This window comes from Ranitomeya imitator, chromosome 10 (genome assembly GCF_032444005.1).
Source record: "Ranitomeya imitator isolate aRanImi1 chromosome 10, aRanImi1.pri, whole genome shotgun sequence".
In the NCBI taxonomy this organism is placed as follows: Eukaryota; Metazoa; Chordata; class Amphibia; order Anura; family Dendrobatidae; genus Ranitomeya; species Ranitomeya imitator.
In genome coordinates this window covers 97,770,993-97,788,435 of record NC_091291.1, presented here as the reverse complement: position 1 = coordinate 97,788,435, position 17,443 = coordinate 97,770,993, and the positions used below count along the sequence as shown (strand labels likewise).

The 17,443-nt window shown below is 38.9% G+C and overlaps 1 protein-coding gene across 10 annotated transcripts in view; it reads left to right on the top strand.

The window, feature by feature from the left end:
* CAMTA1 (calmodulin binding transcription activator 1) overlaps positions 1-16,824 on the top strand; it is a 2,164,810-nt gene extending 2,147,986 nt beyond the window's left edge. For 7 of the 10 annotated variants that reach the window (XM_069742026.1, XM_069742025.1, XM_069742024.1 and 4 more), the window contains one exon: positions 15,473-15,630. In XM_069742026.1, the coding sequence (XP_069598127.1) occupies positions 15,473-15,536 (64 nt within the window). In that variant the 3' untranslated portion in view covers positions 15,537-15,630. Of the gene's footprint in view, positions 1-15,472 lie in introns of all 10 variants that reach the window. The other 3 variants (XM_069742031.1, XM_069742030.1, XM_069742032.1) reach the window with 3 other exon arrangements.
* The last annotated feature ends 619 nt before the right edge of the window (positions 16,825-17,443 follow it).

The window sequence follows — 17,443 nt, the reverse complement described above, 5'->3', positions numbered from 1 at the left end:
GCTTCTTCTCCCTGTATGAGTCATCACTGGAGGTGTGTGCTTCTTCTCACTGTATGAGTTTCTATCTGATAACATGCAAATTGCCTCTTCAGGGAGAATATGATAACACTCACTTGAACTTAACAAAAGTTAACTCATTGTGTGCCAAATACATTGATTGCTGATATATTTTCAACAGAGAGGAGAAATACATGAAAAAAAAAGATTTATTCCACGCTGAAGCCAATATTATATCCAGTGTCCAGTTCAGTATGAAAAATTTGGTGGTGATGAAGTGAGGTCAGACCCCTATATAGATACATTATGAAATTAATTAGTTTTAATCCTAGATTTAACAAAAATAGATATTTTATAAACTGACCAGCTGAATAATCCAGAAAGTATGACAGCTATTATGATGCACAGTACTTCTGCTTTCATGGGAATCTTTAGGTCTATTTTACCCCATAACTGAGGGAGTTCATCTAGACATTTTTAACCCTGTGGGCTTTCTGTAGATAAAAATCACAAAATCAGCTATACTCCTGTGCTGTAAGGGTGACAGCACCGCTGCAGCTTGTCAACAAAGAACAGGAGCAGCAGCAGAGAGGCGGCACTGGAGCAGGGGATGGTGAGCACGGCTTAAAAGGTTAAAAATGTATAGGTTAAAACTTCCTTTACATGGGTTGTTTAAGATTACAAATAGCCCTCTCTGGGCTGTATTTAGTAGGGATCATATGGAAGGCAACAGGACCGCCAAATTAAACTAGAAAAGGGTCTGTTTGTAGTCTGAAGCCATAGAGGCACATAGCTCTGTACATGGAGCTATAGACCTAAAACTTCAGGATATTTCTAAATAAAAGTATTCGGAAAGTTTCTCTCCATTTGATGCATTGTCTACAAACACAATGTCGTCAGCTGCAAATTTTACAAAAAAAAATGAGGCGGTCCCCGCATGAGCCGTAGACACAACAATAGGAGATTTTTAAGAGTATCAAGACAAAAGTACATAAAAGTGAAATGTGATACATAGTTTATCTATAAATATTTAGCGCTATATATGGAAGTTTTGGCTAAAAAAAAATCTTTAAATTCAATAATTACCTACATTGCATTCTGTACATGAATGACCATTTAATCAGAGTAGAAACCTACAGTGCGGTTGATCCATTTTTTTATTTTTTCACTTTTTATATTTATTTCTACATAAAATATTCTATATTTTCTCTTTCCAGTTTTTATTTCACCAAGTTGGGGAGGGGTATAATAGTTCACAACAATGTTTGGATCAAGCTGTTGTATGACAATGTATGGCTTTGTGTTGCAATAATGAAGATTTTTTAAAATAATTTTCTTTCATTTACTTCTTGCAGGGTCTGAATGTTTTTGGAGCAAACATGTGTATATTAAATTGCAGAAAGAATGCTCAGAGGTGTCAGTCTTTTTGGGCCACTCTATCTTTTTTACTTTCCATTCCTAATGAGATTTCTGGAAAATGGCAAGATATCAAATTCCCCAAATACCCCACATGCACTTTCAGCTCTAAGAGCAACAGGTAACTTAACAAGATGTCTCAGCTCGCCTGAGGTCTTATTTTTTTATAAATGACCCCTAGCAATGCAACAATCCCTCTCTGTGCCATACATTCATTTTGTTAACCTCTTCTGTGCTGAAAATCTATTGAAACTATGACAAAAAAATTATTACAAAAAATTATGGTAAGGTCTGTTTGGGACCCAAAGAAGGTGCTCTTAAGGAAAGATTATTTAATATCAGTTTCTGTTATTTTTTTCTTGTATATTTATGAAGTAAACACATTATTTTATTCTAAATTTGTGTTAATTTTTGCAGGTCTTCTTTAGGCGTTTTTTAGCTATATGCACACACAGGCACAGTGCCTGTACAGATGCATAAATAGTCAATATATAAGCCGCTCCTTTCTGCTCTCATATACTGGCATAATATAGATATATTCTTCCCGTGAAGGTGAGAATACCTCCACAATACAGTAATTGATGTGGCATGGCGCAGTTTACAAAATCTGTTTAAAATCATATGGAAGTACAGTGCAGCTCCATAGATTTATATGGGCTCCATATAACAGTAGTATTTATTCATATTTGTGCCAAAATATGCGGCAGCCGTTTCCGGTTCAGAGGGTATGTATCAGACATTACAGTAGCCAACTAATTAACAGTTTAAACAGACTATCCGTGACTATTTAATTTCTTTCCTATGAGCCCAAGAACTCAGAAGCAGGCAATTGCCAACTATCTGCCTGTTCTGCCTGGCGCCAATCTCTGCCGGCTCACAGCGGTTGCAGACAACCCCGCCGATGATTCAGCAGCCTCCAGAGACGTCACTTCAACAGAGCAGCTTCTTCTTTTCCACTCTACTCCGTGGATTGAGCATTACTGCTGAATTCATGCTAATTGACAGCCGGCTCCCCGCTGCCTAACTTCGGGGAGCCAACTGTCAATCAACACTCACAGTCAATCGACAGAGCAGCCGGAAGAGGAAAAGTGCTCTCTGTACGTGAGGTCAAGTGAAGCAGTAGAATCGATAGTAGGAACGGTCCATCACCGCTCTCAGCCGGCCCCAGGCAGGACAGACAGGTAGTTAGTAACTACTTGCCTGTCAGTTCTTAGCCTCATAAGAAATAACAAAATAGTCCCGGATAAACACTTTAAAAATAGGAGTGAGAATCCTGCTCTGAATATACATGAGGACTTACTTTAGAGATCAGCACCATAGTAGACCCCATTTTTGTTTGACTGATTTTTTTTCGGTTTACGAAACAATTTACATCAGAAAAGTTTTACAATTTTTCTGTACTCTTCATTTACAATCAATAGACCCTTCTCCGTACTTTTCATAGTGACTGTGCCTGATATTACAGCGCAGCCCCATTTACTAGAGTGGGGCTAAGTTGCAGAGAGCTGTAATATTAAGGGGTTTGTCCCTTCATATTTTTTTTACTACAGGTTCAGTGACCCGTAAAATAACAAACTTAATTTTACTGGCCGCCTCTCACCCGCTACCCTGGTCTCTGTCAATTGGCTGCATCGTTGACATCGCCGCAGCAGTGACCTCATGTCCAGTACTGCAGCCAGTCACTAACTTGTGCAGCTCGTGCTGTCCAGCAGAGCTGCTGAGCTCAGTGATTGGCAGCAGCACTGTCGACACAATGTCAACGGTGCAGCCGATCAGTCCAAGGCAGCACGGGACCTGAGGAAGGTAAGTAAAAATCAGTTTGAAATTTTGTATATAACTGAGCATATGGGAAAAAAATAGGAGAAAGGAAACAACTACCTTCAAGCACAGCCACTATAAAAGATAAGCAGCTCTGTCTTCTAAACCATAAAGGGAAAGTTGTAGCCCCTTCAAGCAGTCGGACCTCTACCAATCTGATATTAAGGGTATGTACACGCTACATTTTTTTTGTGCATTTTCAATCTGATTGGCTTCACAATCCACATAAAAAAAAACTGTGTGATCATATCCGAATAGCCTCTCCTAATGACGAGCCAATATTCTAGCCCCTTACAGTAAGGACTAGGCTCAGATTGGCAAAATCGATATTAGCTCACATAACAGTGTACATAAAACAACAAAGACATGAAATAAGTGAGAACCTTCTAATTTTCTACAGCAACAGTTGGTGCCCCAGATCTTCCCTACTGAATAATAAAAAAAAACAATGTCAGCACTAAAGGGATTACAAAACCTGGCCTGGCTGGGCATTACACTTTTCTTTTATACAAGGGCTTTGTCATACATATTAGAGATCATCAAGTAGACTAACATTTTTTCACTTCAACCCCAGGGAATTTATTTGTTTGGACTCTTAAGTTAATGGAAAAAGTTGTCCCTTGTCTGCTGAGACATTTTTTTTTAATTAAAAAGAGAGGAAATATTAGTTAATATAGGTCAATGAACAAAATACATTAATATGTTAATTTTTAAACAAAAAAATTCCTGGGGAAATTGCTTGATAACGGCTTCCAATATTCATCATTTTTGCTTTTTTTTAATAGAAATGTTTATGTATTAAAAACTGTTTTTATGACCAATTAAGCAGTTGGTTACCTGTAAAATGCTTTTCAAGATGTGTGTTAACAAATTTTTTGAAGAAAAAAGAAAAATATATATATCTAACTAAAAACACCCCTTGTGATGTCATGTTATGGGAACAATGATGTCACTACCATTTTCCTTTTGTCAATAGGGATTTCACTATTGACGAAAAAAATATTATAAATATTGTTATTATTGTTTTTTTTATATTTTAGTGTTGACGTGTGAAGTTTAAGGGGTTGTATAGTGTTCAAAAAGAAATGACTGCTTTCTTCCAAAAATGGAGCCACGCCTGTCCACAGATTGTTGTGTGTAGTATTGCAATTCAGATCCATTCACTTCAATCTTGCTATACAGCAATAACAGGCATAATCCAATCCAAATCCAGATGTGGCGCTGTGTCTAGAAGAAAGCAGTAATCTTTTACAAATCCCAGTTAACTTTGTTATGTAGTCCTATAGATTGCTGAAATCATGTATATAAAATGTACATGTCAATTGGTAAAATGAAAATTGAGATAAATAACGTGTAAAAATCCCTGAGCTCTCCTGATTCTGACACTCTTTTCCGTTTTGTGCTGCGTCGCTCCATTGGAGAGATATTCACATTTGTTTCTTCTGGAGCGCAGTATGTGAAATCTCTGCTTGCAGTTCAACCAGGCCTTTTTTCAGAGTTGTCTCTGGAGGCGTGTGCTTTTACTCCTCCATCACAGATGCTGCTAATCACAGCTCGGCAACTGATACAGCCGTCTATCAGTCTCAGGCACCGCCGAATTGTGATTGGCAGGGTCTGGGAGAGGGAGGTGAAAACACAGGCCCCTCTCCCAGAGAAGACTCAGAAGAAACACCCAGTTGAACTGAAAATCCAAGATTTCCCATTATGCCCTCTAAAAGAAACAAATGTGATTTTCTCTGCAATGGAACAACAGAGTAAAACGGCAAAAAAGCAGCAGAATCGGGGAAGCTCAAGGATTTATACAAGGTATTTAACTCAGTTTTTTCAGAAAATGACAGGACATCTTTAACAATAAAATAATATTGGGGTAAATTATGAAATATACCTTAAAATAATAGTAGGACAGGAAGATCTGCGGGTAAAAGTGAAAACTATGCAAGTTTTTGGTAAGTCCATTGCCTGCATAGAAAGAATAATCAGATTATTGGTTTAACGCATTTTTAATTTTTAGGTCCAACGTTCTGGGCTGAAAACCTTTTTCACATTTCTTTCTGAGGCTATGTGCACTCAGCCTCTGTTGAGTTTTTTTAAATAGAAACTGAGCAGAAGCTCAAAGTTTTTGAAGAGTTTTGGGATTTTTGAGTTTCCGCTCAGTTTCTGCAAACAAATTCACTTAACCTGTGGCCACAATCTTACCCAGGGAGCAGCGTCATTTGTATATGGTTTCCTAAAATTAAAGCAGATCCGTCACCAGATTTCCCAATGGAAACTGCAAACTTTATGAAATAGATCTTTTAGATCTGAAGATCTGAATAGCAGGTGTACTTAGAAAATCCAAAAAAAATGGCTGCATAATCCTGATAATAAAAGAAGCATTTTATGAGTTCAATTAATATTAGGCAGTGACATTTTCAAAATAAATTATACAGTCATTCTTACATGGATTTTCACAGTATTGCAGCTTCATCAAGCATAATAGATCTACCGAATTTAAAAATGTATACAGTTTGTACTGAGAAATCTGGTTGAAATATCTACTTTAACAATTAGGACCTCTAACTAAGTAACATCAAAGTATCATAAAAATGGGGATTTTGGGGGCTTTAATAATGATGAACTAACCGATCACATTTGTCAAGGTCGGATTACCGGAACCAGTCAGCTGACTGAAGGAGTCACAGAACATCAGAACTAACGCAGCCCGGTGCATTGTGTAGTAGCCGTGATTGGTACTTCAGCTTTCTAACTTTCAAGTGAAAGTGGAAGTGGCATATAATACATTCAGTATAAGGGCTCATACCCATCACCGTAATAAAAAACGGTCCAATATTGGTCCAGACAAGTGGGACAAGTGTCATGCAAGTGTCATGCGATTTCCTTGTGGGTACAATGTGATTTTTATCATCACCTAGCATCCAAATGATATCCGATTTACTTGTGAATGTGATCCAAATGCAATGCGATTTTAAAATGAGCTTTTACATACAGTAATTCTCTGTTAATTTACACAGTTTTCAAAGGATATATATATATATATACATATATATATATATATATATATATATATATATATATATATATCCGAGTATAAGTCGACCCAAGTATAAGCTGAGATCTCTAATTTTGCCAGAAAAAACTGGGAAACATTATTTACTCGATTATAAGCCTAGGGTGGGAATTGCAGCAGCTACTGGTAAATTTAAAAAATAAAAATAGATACCAATAAAAGTAAAATTGATTGAGACATCAGTAGGTTAAGTGTTTTTGAATATCCATATTGAATCAGGAGCCCCATATAATGCTCCATACAGTTCATGATGGGCCCCATACAAAATACACCCCATATAATGCTCCATAAAGTTCATGATGGGCCCCATAAGATGCTCCATAATAAAATATGCCCCATATAATGCTCCATAAAATTCATGATTGGCCCCATAAGATGCTCCATATTAAAATATGCCCCATATAATGCTGCACAAAAGGTAAGTGATGGCCCCTTAAGATGCTCTATAGAATATTATGCCCCATATAATGCTGCACAAAGGTTGATGGCCCCATAAGATGCTCCATAGATTATGCCCCATATAATGCTGCACAAAGGTTGATGTCCCCATAAGATGCTCCATAGATTATGCCCCATTTGCTGTTGCTGCTGCGATGAAGAAGAAAAAAAAGACATACTCACCTCTCGTTGCTCAGGCCCCTGGGACTAGCGATATTTACCTGTCCCCGTTCCACCGCCGTGCACCGCTCCGTATTTCGGCTGACTGTACAGGCAGAGGGCGGCACGCACTAACTATGTCATCGCACCCTCTGACCTGAACGTCACAGCCAGAGGATGCGAAAGACAGAGCCCGGCAGTAGAACGGGGACAGGTGAATATCGCAATGCTCACCCTCCCCGTTATACTCACCCTCCCGGCGCGGTCCCTGCTTCTCCGTTGTCCTGGGCCGGCAGCTTGTTCCTGTGTTTAGCGGTCACTGGTACCGCTCATTAAAGAAATGAATATGCGGCTCCACCCCTATGGGAGTGGAGTCACATACATCTTCATTACTTTATTGGGCGGTACCATGTGACCGCTGAGTACAGGAAGAGCTGCGGGTACCAGAGAAGCAGGGACATGCAGAGACGCGCCGTAAGCAGGTGAGTATGATTTGACAGCTGCCACTCCCCCGCCAACCCCCTGGGACAATGACTCGAGTATAAGCCAAGAGGGGCACTTTCAGCCTAAAAAAATGGGCTGAAAATCTCGGCTTATACTCCAGTATATACGGTATATATATATTTATATATATATATATATATATATTTATATTTACACATTGATACAGAAAGATAGATATAAATATGTGAGTGAGATATATATGACTGACTTGTATGTGTAGCTTACTGTACATGTATTTATTAATGAATAAATTATTTCCTGAAAAAATGGCGGAGGGGAGTCCCTTGAAAATTTTATTAACCAGCAGAGGGAAAGCGGACAGCTGGGGCAGATGTTTATAACCTGGGAATAGGGTAATACCTATGTAGTTTCCCCAGGCTGCAAATATCATCTCACAGCTCTCTACTAAGAATTTACTGGTCATTAAAGTGGGGGACCCACCAAAAAAGATGTAGGGTCCCCTGTAATTAATAACAGCAAAGGCTAGGTAGATAGCTTACGCCCATTCCACCGAAGCCAATGTCCCCTGTAAAATAAATAAAATAACAAAGCAACATCATCCTCACCTATCCTTAACATGAAGATAATAATCCAATTGGCCCTCGATGCATCTAGATCTGCTACATCTAGATGGCAGGTTGCATTTTTGTATGATGCTACTATACACACTGCCACCCAGCAGAAACACTGAGCTGCGCGTGCTTGCTCAGCTCAGAGTCTTGCAGTGACATGCTAAAATTGAGTGGAGTTCATATCAAATTAATTGCTTTGACATCACTGACGTAACCGCTAGCATGAAAAAGCTTGCGTGCCATCAGGAAGTCATTGGAGTTCAGAGTCAATGAACTCAATTCAACTAAATGATGTCAGCACGAGCGCCAAGGGAAAAGTTCTGATGATGCTCACACTGACATCATTGAGTTGAACTGAGGTCATTGACTCTGAACTCCGATGATCTTTCTGATTGCACCGCGAACTTGAGAACTTACTCACGCTCACAGTGATGTTAGTGAGGCCAAAGGAGTTCATTGGACATGAACTCCGCTCAACTCAAGCACATCACTGCAATGCACTGAGCTGAGCAAGCATGTGAAGCTCAGTATCTCTGCTGGATGTCAGACTGTATAGCAGCAGCATGCAACAATGCAGCCTGCCATCTAGATGTAGCAGAGCTAGACACATCACAGGCCAATTGGATTATTATTTTAACATCGGGGACAGGTGAAGATGATGTTGCTATATTTCTTTATTTTTTACAGGGAACATTGGCTTCAGTTGATTGGGTGTAAGGTGAGTATAAATGTTTTTGGTTCAATTAGAGTCAACAAAGGAGTTTGTGTCATTTGTTCAAATAAAGGACTTTATTCTGGGTGTTATTTTTTTGACTATTTGACTATGCTGTTAGTAATGAATGCGTCTTATAGACACTTCTCCATTACTAACCTCTGGGCTTGATGTCACCTGACAATACAAAGGTGACATCAATCCCCCAACTATCACCCTACTTTCCACCGCACCAGGACAAGTGGGAAGAGTGAGGCTAAGTGCCAGATATGGCGCATCTTATGGATGCGCCATTTCTGGGGCGGCTGAGAGTTGATGTTTTTAGTTTGGGAGCGGGCCAATATCTATGGCCCCTTGTTAGGCTATATTAGTATTAGCCCGCTGCTGTCTGCCTAGCCTTTGCTGTGCTGATTATTAATTTTAGGGGAACCCTATGTCATTTTTTGGGAGGTCATTCATTTTAACAATCAGTAAAGGCTAATTATACAGCTGTGAGCTGATATTAATAGCCTGGAAAGCTCCATAGGTATTACCCCCTTTCCAGGCTATAAACATCTGACCCCAGCTGTCTGCTTTCCCTCTGCTGGTTAATAAAATTGGGGGGCATCCCACGACATTTTTTTCAGAAAATAATCTATTTAGTAATAAAATTCATGTACAGTAAGCTGCACACGCACTTTACTAATTCTATATGTTCCTGACGTCGTTATAGCTAAGTATTCTTTTTATATATGACTATTCTATCTATTTTTTTGGGTCACGCTGTGATTTTACTGTATGCGGCAGATGAAATGTCGGGTCTTCAAGGACATGGATGTGTAAAAATCGGACTGCAGGGTCCAAGTGCCGTGCAATTTTTTTTTCATTGGCGAGTCCCATCCGATATATGAGGACACTCGCAGCATGCTGTGATTTTTTTTCTCAGCCCGATCTGAAAAAAAAATCGTAGATGAGCTGTGACTTATAGCTTAACATTGGTTAGAGTGCAATACGATTGTTTTATCTGATTGCACTAGTCCTTTTTTCTCGCAAATAAGTATGAGCCCTACAACAGACACTTGGATGGTACATATTAGCTGGAGAGCACTATTACAGAATTTACAATAGAGTGCTTTAGCCTCAGGTTACTGTTTATTTAAAAGATTCTGTTCTCCTCCATATGTCAGAGCTGTTCCATGGAAGAAAATTACTGATTGATCTCTGCTATGTTCTGTGGCGTCTTCAGGGCTTGCACTGATGGGATGCAGATCTGTTTTATGGTATGAATAATTTTTCAACTCTAGAACCTGACAGTGGCCAAAAGGATCCAACATATAATTTTTATGCCAGAACTCTGTCTTTAGTTAGCATATGCCACACTTGTTTCAAAAGGATGCCAATGGTCATCGGATAACGGTCTTTTCAACCTTCCAAAATCTCTAGTGTATGTCAGTCCTAATGTTGGCCAATCCCCACCAATATTGAATTGGCTGATAGTCTAATGTGTATGGGGATCCGAAACAACTGATCATCGGGAGAGTTGTTGATTAGACATGTCCCATTTTGTATCTCCGATCGCTTTGTTCTCCTGGAGATAAGCTGTCATCAGACTTATCCTAGAGGACAGAGATGCGCTTGGCTAAGCGAGCACTCCTGTGTATGGGAGAGGCAGCCAAGATGGCTGTCAGCTAAACATACGTATGTCCACCCGTACTCTCTTCCATCTTTCTGTTATACCGTCCATAGACTATGAAGATAAGGCAGAGAGATGAAATGATAATTGACTGTGAAATTATACTATACAGAGCTAGTGGAGTAGTCTGTAATCATGGAAATATGTAAGTCTGCAAAGGTGATAGATGCATACCCAAATTGTAGAGGATTTATTTCAAGACTATTTACAAAGTTATAGAAAAAATGTTTTCATGAGTGTGCAGAATGGATGTTTATGTCTCTTATTTGAGCGCTACTTTAGTGTATGTTGCAAACAGTTTTAATCCAGGTTGCATAGCACCCATGTCTTTCACTGTTTTGGTGACTAAAGTGATCACATACCACCTTGTTTTAGGAGCCTTCTGTAAACACGGGAAAGCATGAGAAAAGTGCATGAGAATTTCTAAAGGGAGGAGGAACTGAATGTTTCTTATTTATGTGCCCTTTGTTATTCATTATGAGAAGACAGTCAACAAGCCGATCTTTGTGAATGTCCTGTAAATGTCCTCCAATATTCTCTTATCCGTCAGAAAATGTAAAAAGTATATTTGGATACCGACCTCAAAAATGTCTAATTAGAAAAACATTCAGTAACCCAAAAATGTGAAATAGACAATTTGCTTTAATTTTGAAAACATTCATTATTTAAACCCATAGGTTGAAAATCTGTCCCACAATGTGCTCACATAGGGCATCTGTGTATGTTTGTGAGTGTGTAAATATAAATATCAAGTTCTTGCAAATTGGGTCCAATAATTTGGAAAGGGCCTTAAGAGAAAACTTGAGTAGAGAGAAGCCAACCAAAAGTTCTTCATCTCATTCCACTTAGTTTAGGCAAAAAGGGTTCCCAAAATGGAATATGTCAAAAGTGGGCTGCCTAATATTACTTCATAATGCCAGGGACCAAGAGGTCCCCCTGAATCTTCCTTCATAACATCATGTGTCTCTTGGAGCCCTACATAAAGTTAAGGAATATCTAAACCTTCATGCCATTTTTTCATCCTTGGCGGGCTCTTTAAAGCACCACTTCAGTGATTTTCTTCTCATTTCAGTGATGGAGTGGTATAACTAATCCATGTTCCCTTCCCCTACTAATATACTTACCAGCTGCAGTCTTCCCGATGCCGCACCAGTCCCGATCCGCCATCTTGTGACTTTAGCTTCTGACTGACAAGAAGTCGGAGCTAACAGTCACTAGTTCTCAACGTAAGTCTAAGACAGCCTCATTCTGGCCTTCTTCTGTCTCATAGACTTACATTACCAAACAAACACTGGAACGATCCGGCAGGTCACAACCTGTAGAAGAATTATCGAAACGGACCCAATAACAGCAGAACACAGTGGCTGGTAAGTATATTACTAAGGGCATGGAACTTACATTGATGACATCTCTCCGGCTGTAAATTAAGAAAGAAAAACTGAACTGACGCTTTAGTTGCCTGAACATCAGTGCGGATGCCGAGACCCCGAACAAACACTCAATAAATACCCAAACAGCAGCTCAGCAGACCCGGGTAGGGATTGAACAGAACGTGCCTGCCAAAGATGAAAAAAAACACTGTGCAAGATTACTCTTTAAGAATAGCTTGTATGAATTTAGGTTCTGATTAGGGGAAATTTAAGGTTCTCAAAGTAGTGGAGCACTTTAGAGATATGGGTCACTTTATCTACAGACATACCACTAAATTTGTCATTCACTTGCATACCGTTTTTTCCAATACATATGTACGCTTGGCCTGAATCATATGAGCTCACACAGTGAGCAAAATCGATGACATGAATATGAAATAAAAAAAAATCCTTAGAAGCTGGATATGTGCAAAGTTAAATACCGGTAATTAAGAAATAATACAAGGGCTGCAGCGCAATTGCTTCTTATGGGCGATAAAACCACGGTTAGGCAGTTTTCATAACTAAAGAGCAGAAAAAGTATCAAAGTACTCCGTAGCAATCCATTTCATTAGTAAAACAAAGTCTAAAACCTTAAAGCATGAATTTAGTTGGTTGCTGTCTTCTTTTCCTGTTCACCAGTTGTAGTAAATCGCTCATACCTTATTGATATTGAATAGTAGAATTTATAATTTACTGGTTATCTCACATAGATACAGATTTGCATTTTTTGGCTAATGAGAACTTATGTTTGATTTTTCTCCATGTTCACTTTTGCGGAACCCTGTAAGCTGATCAATTCTACAGAACATACAGTATAATTGTAATTGATTTTATTACCTTTTTACTATCATTGTGCACACAGTACATATCATCAAGAATATTATTACATTCATATCATGGAAAATAGACCCTAATGGCAAGCGCTTGGCTCCAAAGTAACTTTTGCAAAGTACCTCTCAAAAGTTTCAGCATGTACAACTGGCCACATCATGGAATAGTGGATGCAGAGCTGAGGAAAACATTGTTTTTAGGTTTTTTTTTATTTCTCCTCTCCATTGCGGAGCTATTAGCTTCTAATCTTTAGGTTATAATTTATATTAAGTCCAAGGGAAAATTACCATAGATTTTTCATGGGGGTGTGCTTTTCTTCCCCTTCATGAGTATGACTAAAGTTCAAGGGGAAATGAAGATAGATTTTTCATGGGGGGGTGTTTTTCTTCCCCTTCATGAGTATGACCAATCATTAGCAAGCAGAACCACACAGGGGAAAGAAGAACAAGCTCCCACAATAAATTAGAACAGGCTTTCTCTTGCGTGAGACATAAAATGATGGTCTGCTGCCCTTACTAGTCTCTCTGCAGAGATGTGTAAGATTACAAATTCTGGGAGGAAAGCAGAGATAAGTGTGATTACTAAAGGTACCTTCACACATAACGATATTGTTAACGATATCGTTGCTATTTGTGACGTAGCAACGATATCGTTAATGAAATCGTTATGTGTGACAGCGACCAATGATCAGGCCCCTGCTGGGAGATCGTTGGTCGCTGAATAAAGTCCAGAACTTTATTTCGTCGCTGGACTCCCTGGAGACATCACTGGATCGGCGTGTGTGACACCGATCCAGCGATGTCTTCACTGGTAACCAGGGTAAACATCGGGTAACTAAGCGCAGGGCCGCGCTTAGTAACCCGATGTTTACCCTGGATACCATGCTAAAAGTTAAAAAAAACAAACAGTACATACTTACCTACCGCTGTCTGTCCTCCAGCGCTGTGCTCTGCACTCCTCCTGTACTGTCTGTGAGCCGGAAAGCAGAGCGGTGACGTCACCGCTCTGCTTTCCGGCTCACAGCCAGTACAGGAGGAGAGCAGAGAAGCAGAGCGCAGCGCTGGAGGACAGACAGCGGTAGGTAAGTATGTAGTGTTTGTTTTTTTTAACTTTTAGCATGGTATCCAGGGTAAACATTGGGTTACTAAGCGCGGCCCTGCGCTTAGTTACCCGATGTTTACCCTGGTTACCGGCATCGTTGGTCGCTGGAGAGCTGTCTGTGTGACAGCTCTCCAGCGACCAAACAGCGACGCTGCAGCGATCCGGATCGTTGTCGGTATCGCTGCAGCGTCGCTTAATGTGAAGGGGCCTTAACACTTCTTTAGCTTTCATCACAGGGCCGTAAGTGTGGAGAAGAAGCAGTACAGCAGAGCTGAGAGAACTATGAGAGGCAAGATATGATTGTTATAAGACAAAGCTTAGCTCTCCTATTCTGTCTCTCCCTCCCCCGACACTGACTGCTTTAAGATAAAAGTTGACTGTAATCACACTCATCTATACTTCAGTCCAGGCACTATGTAATCATACACAGTTTTGAGACCAGACTGTCACATCTCACACAGGAATGTTTGCTCCATTTCTGGTGTCACTGCAGAGCTGTGTGTGATCACAACTCCTGGGAGTAGAGCTGATATAAGTGTGATTGCTAACAGTTCTTTAAATTTTACTTCATAGAAGCTAGTATAGGGGAGGGGCAGTACAGCAGAGCTGAGCTTTGTCTCATTACAAACACTTCTGACAGCCCTCCTTTTGCATTACCCCCAGTTCAGCTGCACTGCCCCTCCATTCACACTGACTGCTGTGAGATGAAAGCTAAAGAATTGTTAGTAATCACACTTAACTCTGCTCTACTCCATGTACTTTGTGATCACACACAACTCTGCAGAGAGACCAGTGAGGAGAACAAACTGGCTGTCATTATGTATCTCACACAAGGAAAAGCCTGTTTGAAGCTATTGTGGGGGGGTGTTCTTCTTCCCCTGTGTTGCTGCCTGCTTTTGATTAGCGAACCTCATGCAGGGGAAAAAGTACACCCCCCCAGAGATAAATCTTTGGTAATACCCCCTTGGACTTAGCATAAATTGTAACTTAAACTTTTTAAGCTAATATCTACACAATGGAGAGGAGAATTGAAAAATAAAAACTACATTTTACTCAGCTCTGCAACCACTATATCATGATGTGGCCAGTTTAAAGTGCACAAACCCGTTAAAGGTCTTCTTTAAATGGGGTTTGTCTTACTGTTTTGGAAGTGATTATCATGTCATGTCCAAGTCCCACTAGAGAACTCTATAGTATGCAGGTAGGCCAATATATCCATGACTAAACCAAGCAGGTCTAGGTAAAACTCTTCAGACTACTCTGAGTAAAGAAGAAAAATGGACTGATTTGGACTTTCTTGATCTTTTACTACTAATTCATTAGCTAGAACTGTCTTTTTGTATTCTCTTCATCATAAATATAACTATGTATGCTTTGGGTATCTGAGTTTATGAGAGAAAACATTTTTTTTTTGCCAGTTGGGAAGTCTAACCTTCACGTTTTGTCTGCGATGAAATGCTGAAATGTACAGTAGCCATGCATAACGGTTCTGGTAACTTACTTTGCTGATAAATGCTGTAAAAGAGCAGAAAAAAATGCTTTAAAAAGTCCAAAATACAAATTTTGAAATTGTCCTCTTCTATGTAATAGCAATTATTGTGTTGCAATTGTTGAGATGAAAAGATGTTTCTGCTATTTTACACAACGGACACTTAAAGTTTGCATGAGTACAACTGTAATTTCTATTCTGGTAAATTGTCTCAGAAATGATAACACTAAAATTGTAGCTCTATAGATTTCTTTTTATTTTATTTTTTTTATTTTTTTTTCCAGAGTGAAAGAATTGAAAAAGGCCAAGGAACTTGAAGAATTAAAACAACGTCCCTTAGCAATGTGACAGCGCTTTTTGGACTGTTTTCATTTTCTGTTTTTAGCAGAGACATGCAACAAAATAAAAAAATAAATAAATTTAAAAAAAAAAAAATGAAAACACTGCAGTTTTCGAGAGATCACCTGCAGGATTTTAACAGTAATCTTTTTTGGTCATTGCATTTGCACTTTCATGGACAACTTTTGCTTTGTTCAGCAAGACATCTTGGATTTTAATCTTCTGTTTAATCATGGGAAACGATATAAAAGAAAAAAAAACAACAAAAAAACTTTAAAGAAATAAAAATGGCGCCAGGAGATGCTTAAGAGAAACTCCAATCTATGTGGTTGGAGTTGCGTTAAATCAACATAGGGCTGAATTCAAACAACGTGTGGAACTGTACAAATATTATACCAAAAAAAATAAAAAAATTATTGAGGAAAGGTGGAAATGCACAAGCAAGATATGAATGCAAAACCCAGAGCCATCGATCACTCACAAGGAGCAACGAAGGAACGTAAAATGGAAGAGTTTGGACGTCTTATGTTCTCATGTCTGTACCTAAGCTGTAACTTGTAGATCTCCGAAGTATTCCCCATATTGTATGCCATATAACATATGCAATATATATATCTATACAAGATTATGTATATTAATGCTTTACCTACTGGAACAACACAAGTTTGCCAAAAATGGTGGACTTCTTCACACATTTCTTCTAGGGTGGTCTAGGAGTCATTGACCATGTGTAATGCCATCTGCTCCTAGTTCATTTTAATAAGACTTTCCCATTCGTGTAAATAGACATATCTATGCATTGCGTAATTTATATTTTCCGTGGGAAGAAATTTGAAGTCCACGATATATATATTGCTAACACAGAGGTACAGTACATATTGCATAAGGAAATTTTTAGTTTTTTTAAGTGTGTCAAGGTTGTAACCAAAAATAATATATATGTTTTTTTTGTGGAATCAAAACTGTCCCCTATATAAAGGTGAATAAAACAGGACAAAACGAATAACACCAAACAAGCAATATGCCCATTGGTCAGAAAAAGTGATTGGTCTGTGGGTATATTGTTTATTATAGTGTAGCAACGTAATAATTTTTACAATAAAGAAATTTGAGAATTTTTCTTCTTCTATTGCAACCAGCCGGTGCAAAGGAAACAGTCGCACGTAAGCCCTTGTGGCATAAAGTTTGCCTACAACATATGAAGGCACCAGTATTATAAATTGCACATGGTAGGTAGGGGGGTCCTGTTACAAATTTTGCATTTGAGCCCAAAAGCTCCAGATTATGTCTTGGATGCAAAAATAAAATAAAAAAAAAAAGAAAAATAGTATGACCATTACTTCTACATTTCTTCTATTGCAACCAGCCGGTGCAAAGGAAACAGTCGCACCTAAGCCCTTGTGGCATAAAGTTTGCCTACAACATATGAAGGCACCAGTATTATAAATTGCACATGGTAGGTAGGGGGGTCCTGTTACAAATTTTGCATTTGAGCCCAAAAGCTCGAGATTATGTCTTGGATGCAAAAATTAAATTAAAAAAAAGAAAAATAGTATGACCATTACCTGTATTTTTCATGAGTACTACTGTTCATATACGTAATGGTTTATCCGTAAAAAGCTATTACCACTGCTGGAAAGAAAATAAAACCTTGCGTCTATCGATTGCTTAAAAACCTATACTGCCCATAAGGGTTGCATTTACATTGCCTGAACATTTTACCACCTAAGAATCAATGTGGTGCTGCGTGCTGGCCAGTTAGTGTATCGGGGCTTTTTTTTTTTTCATCCGGAGAAAGATTTGTATATAGATGGAGGGATCGGAAATGAGAAATACTATTTGAAAGATATTATTACTGAATATTGTCTCTATGAATGCGGGTCAATAACATGGCTGGAGATTATTAATATTTGTAT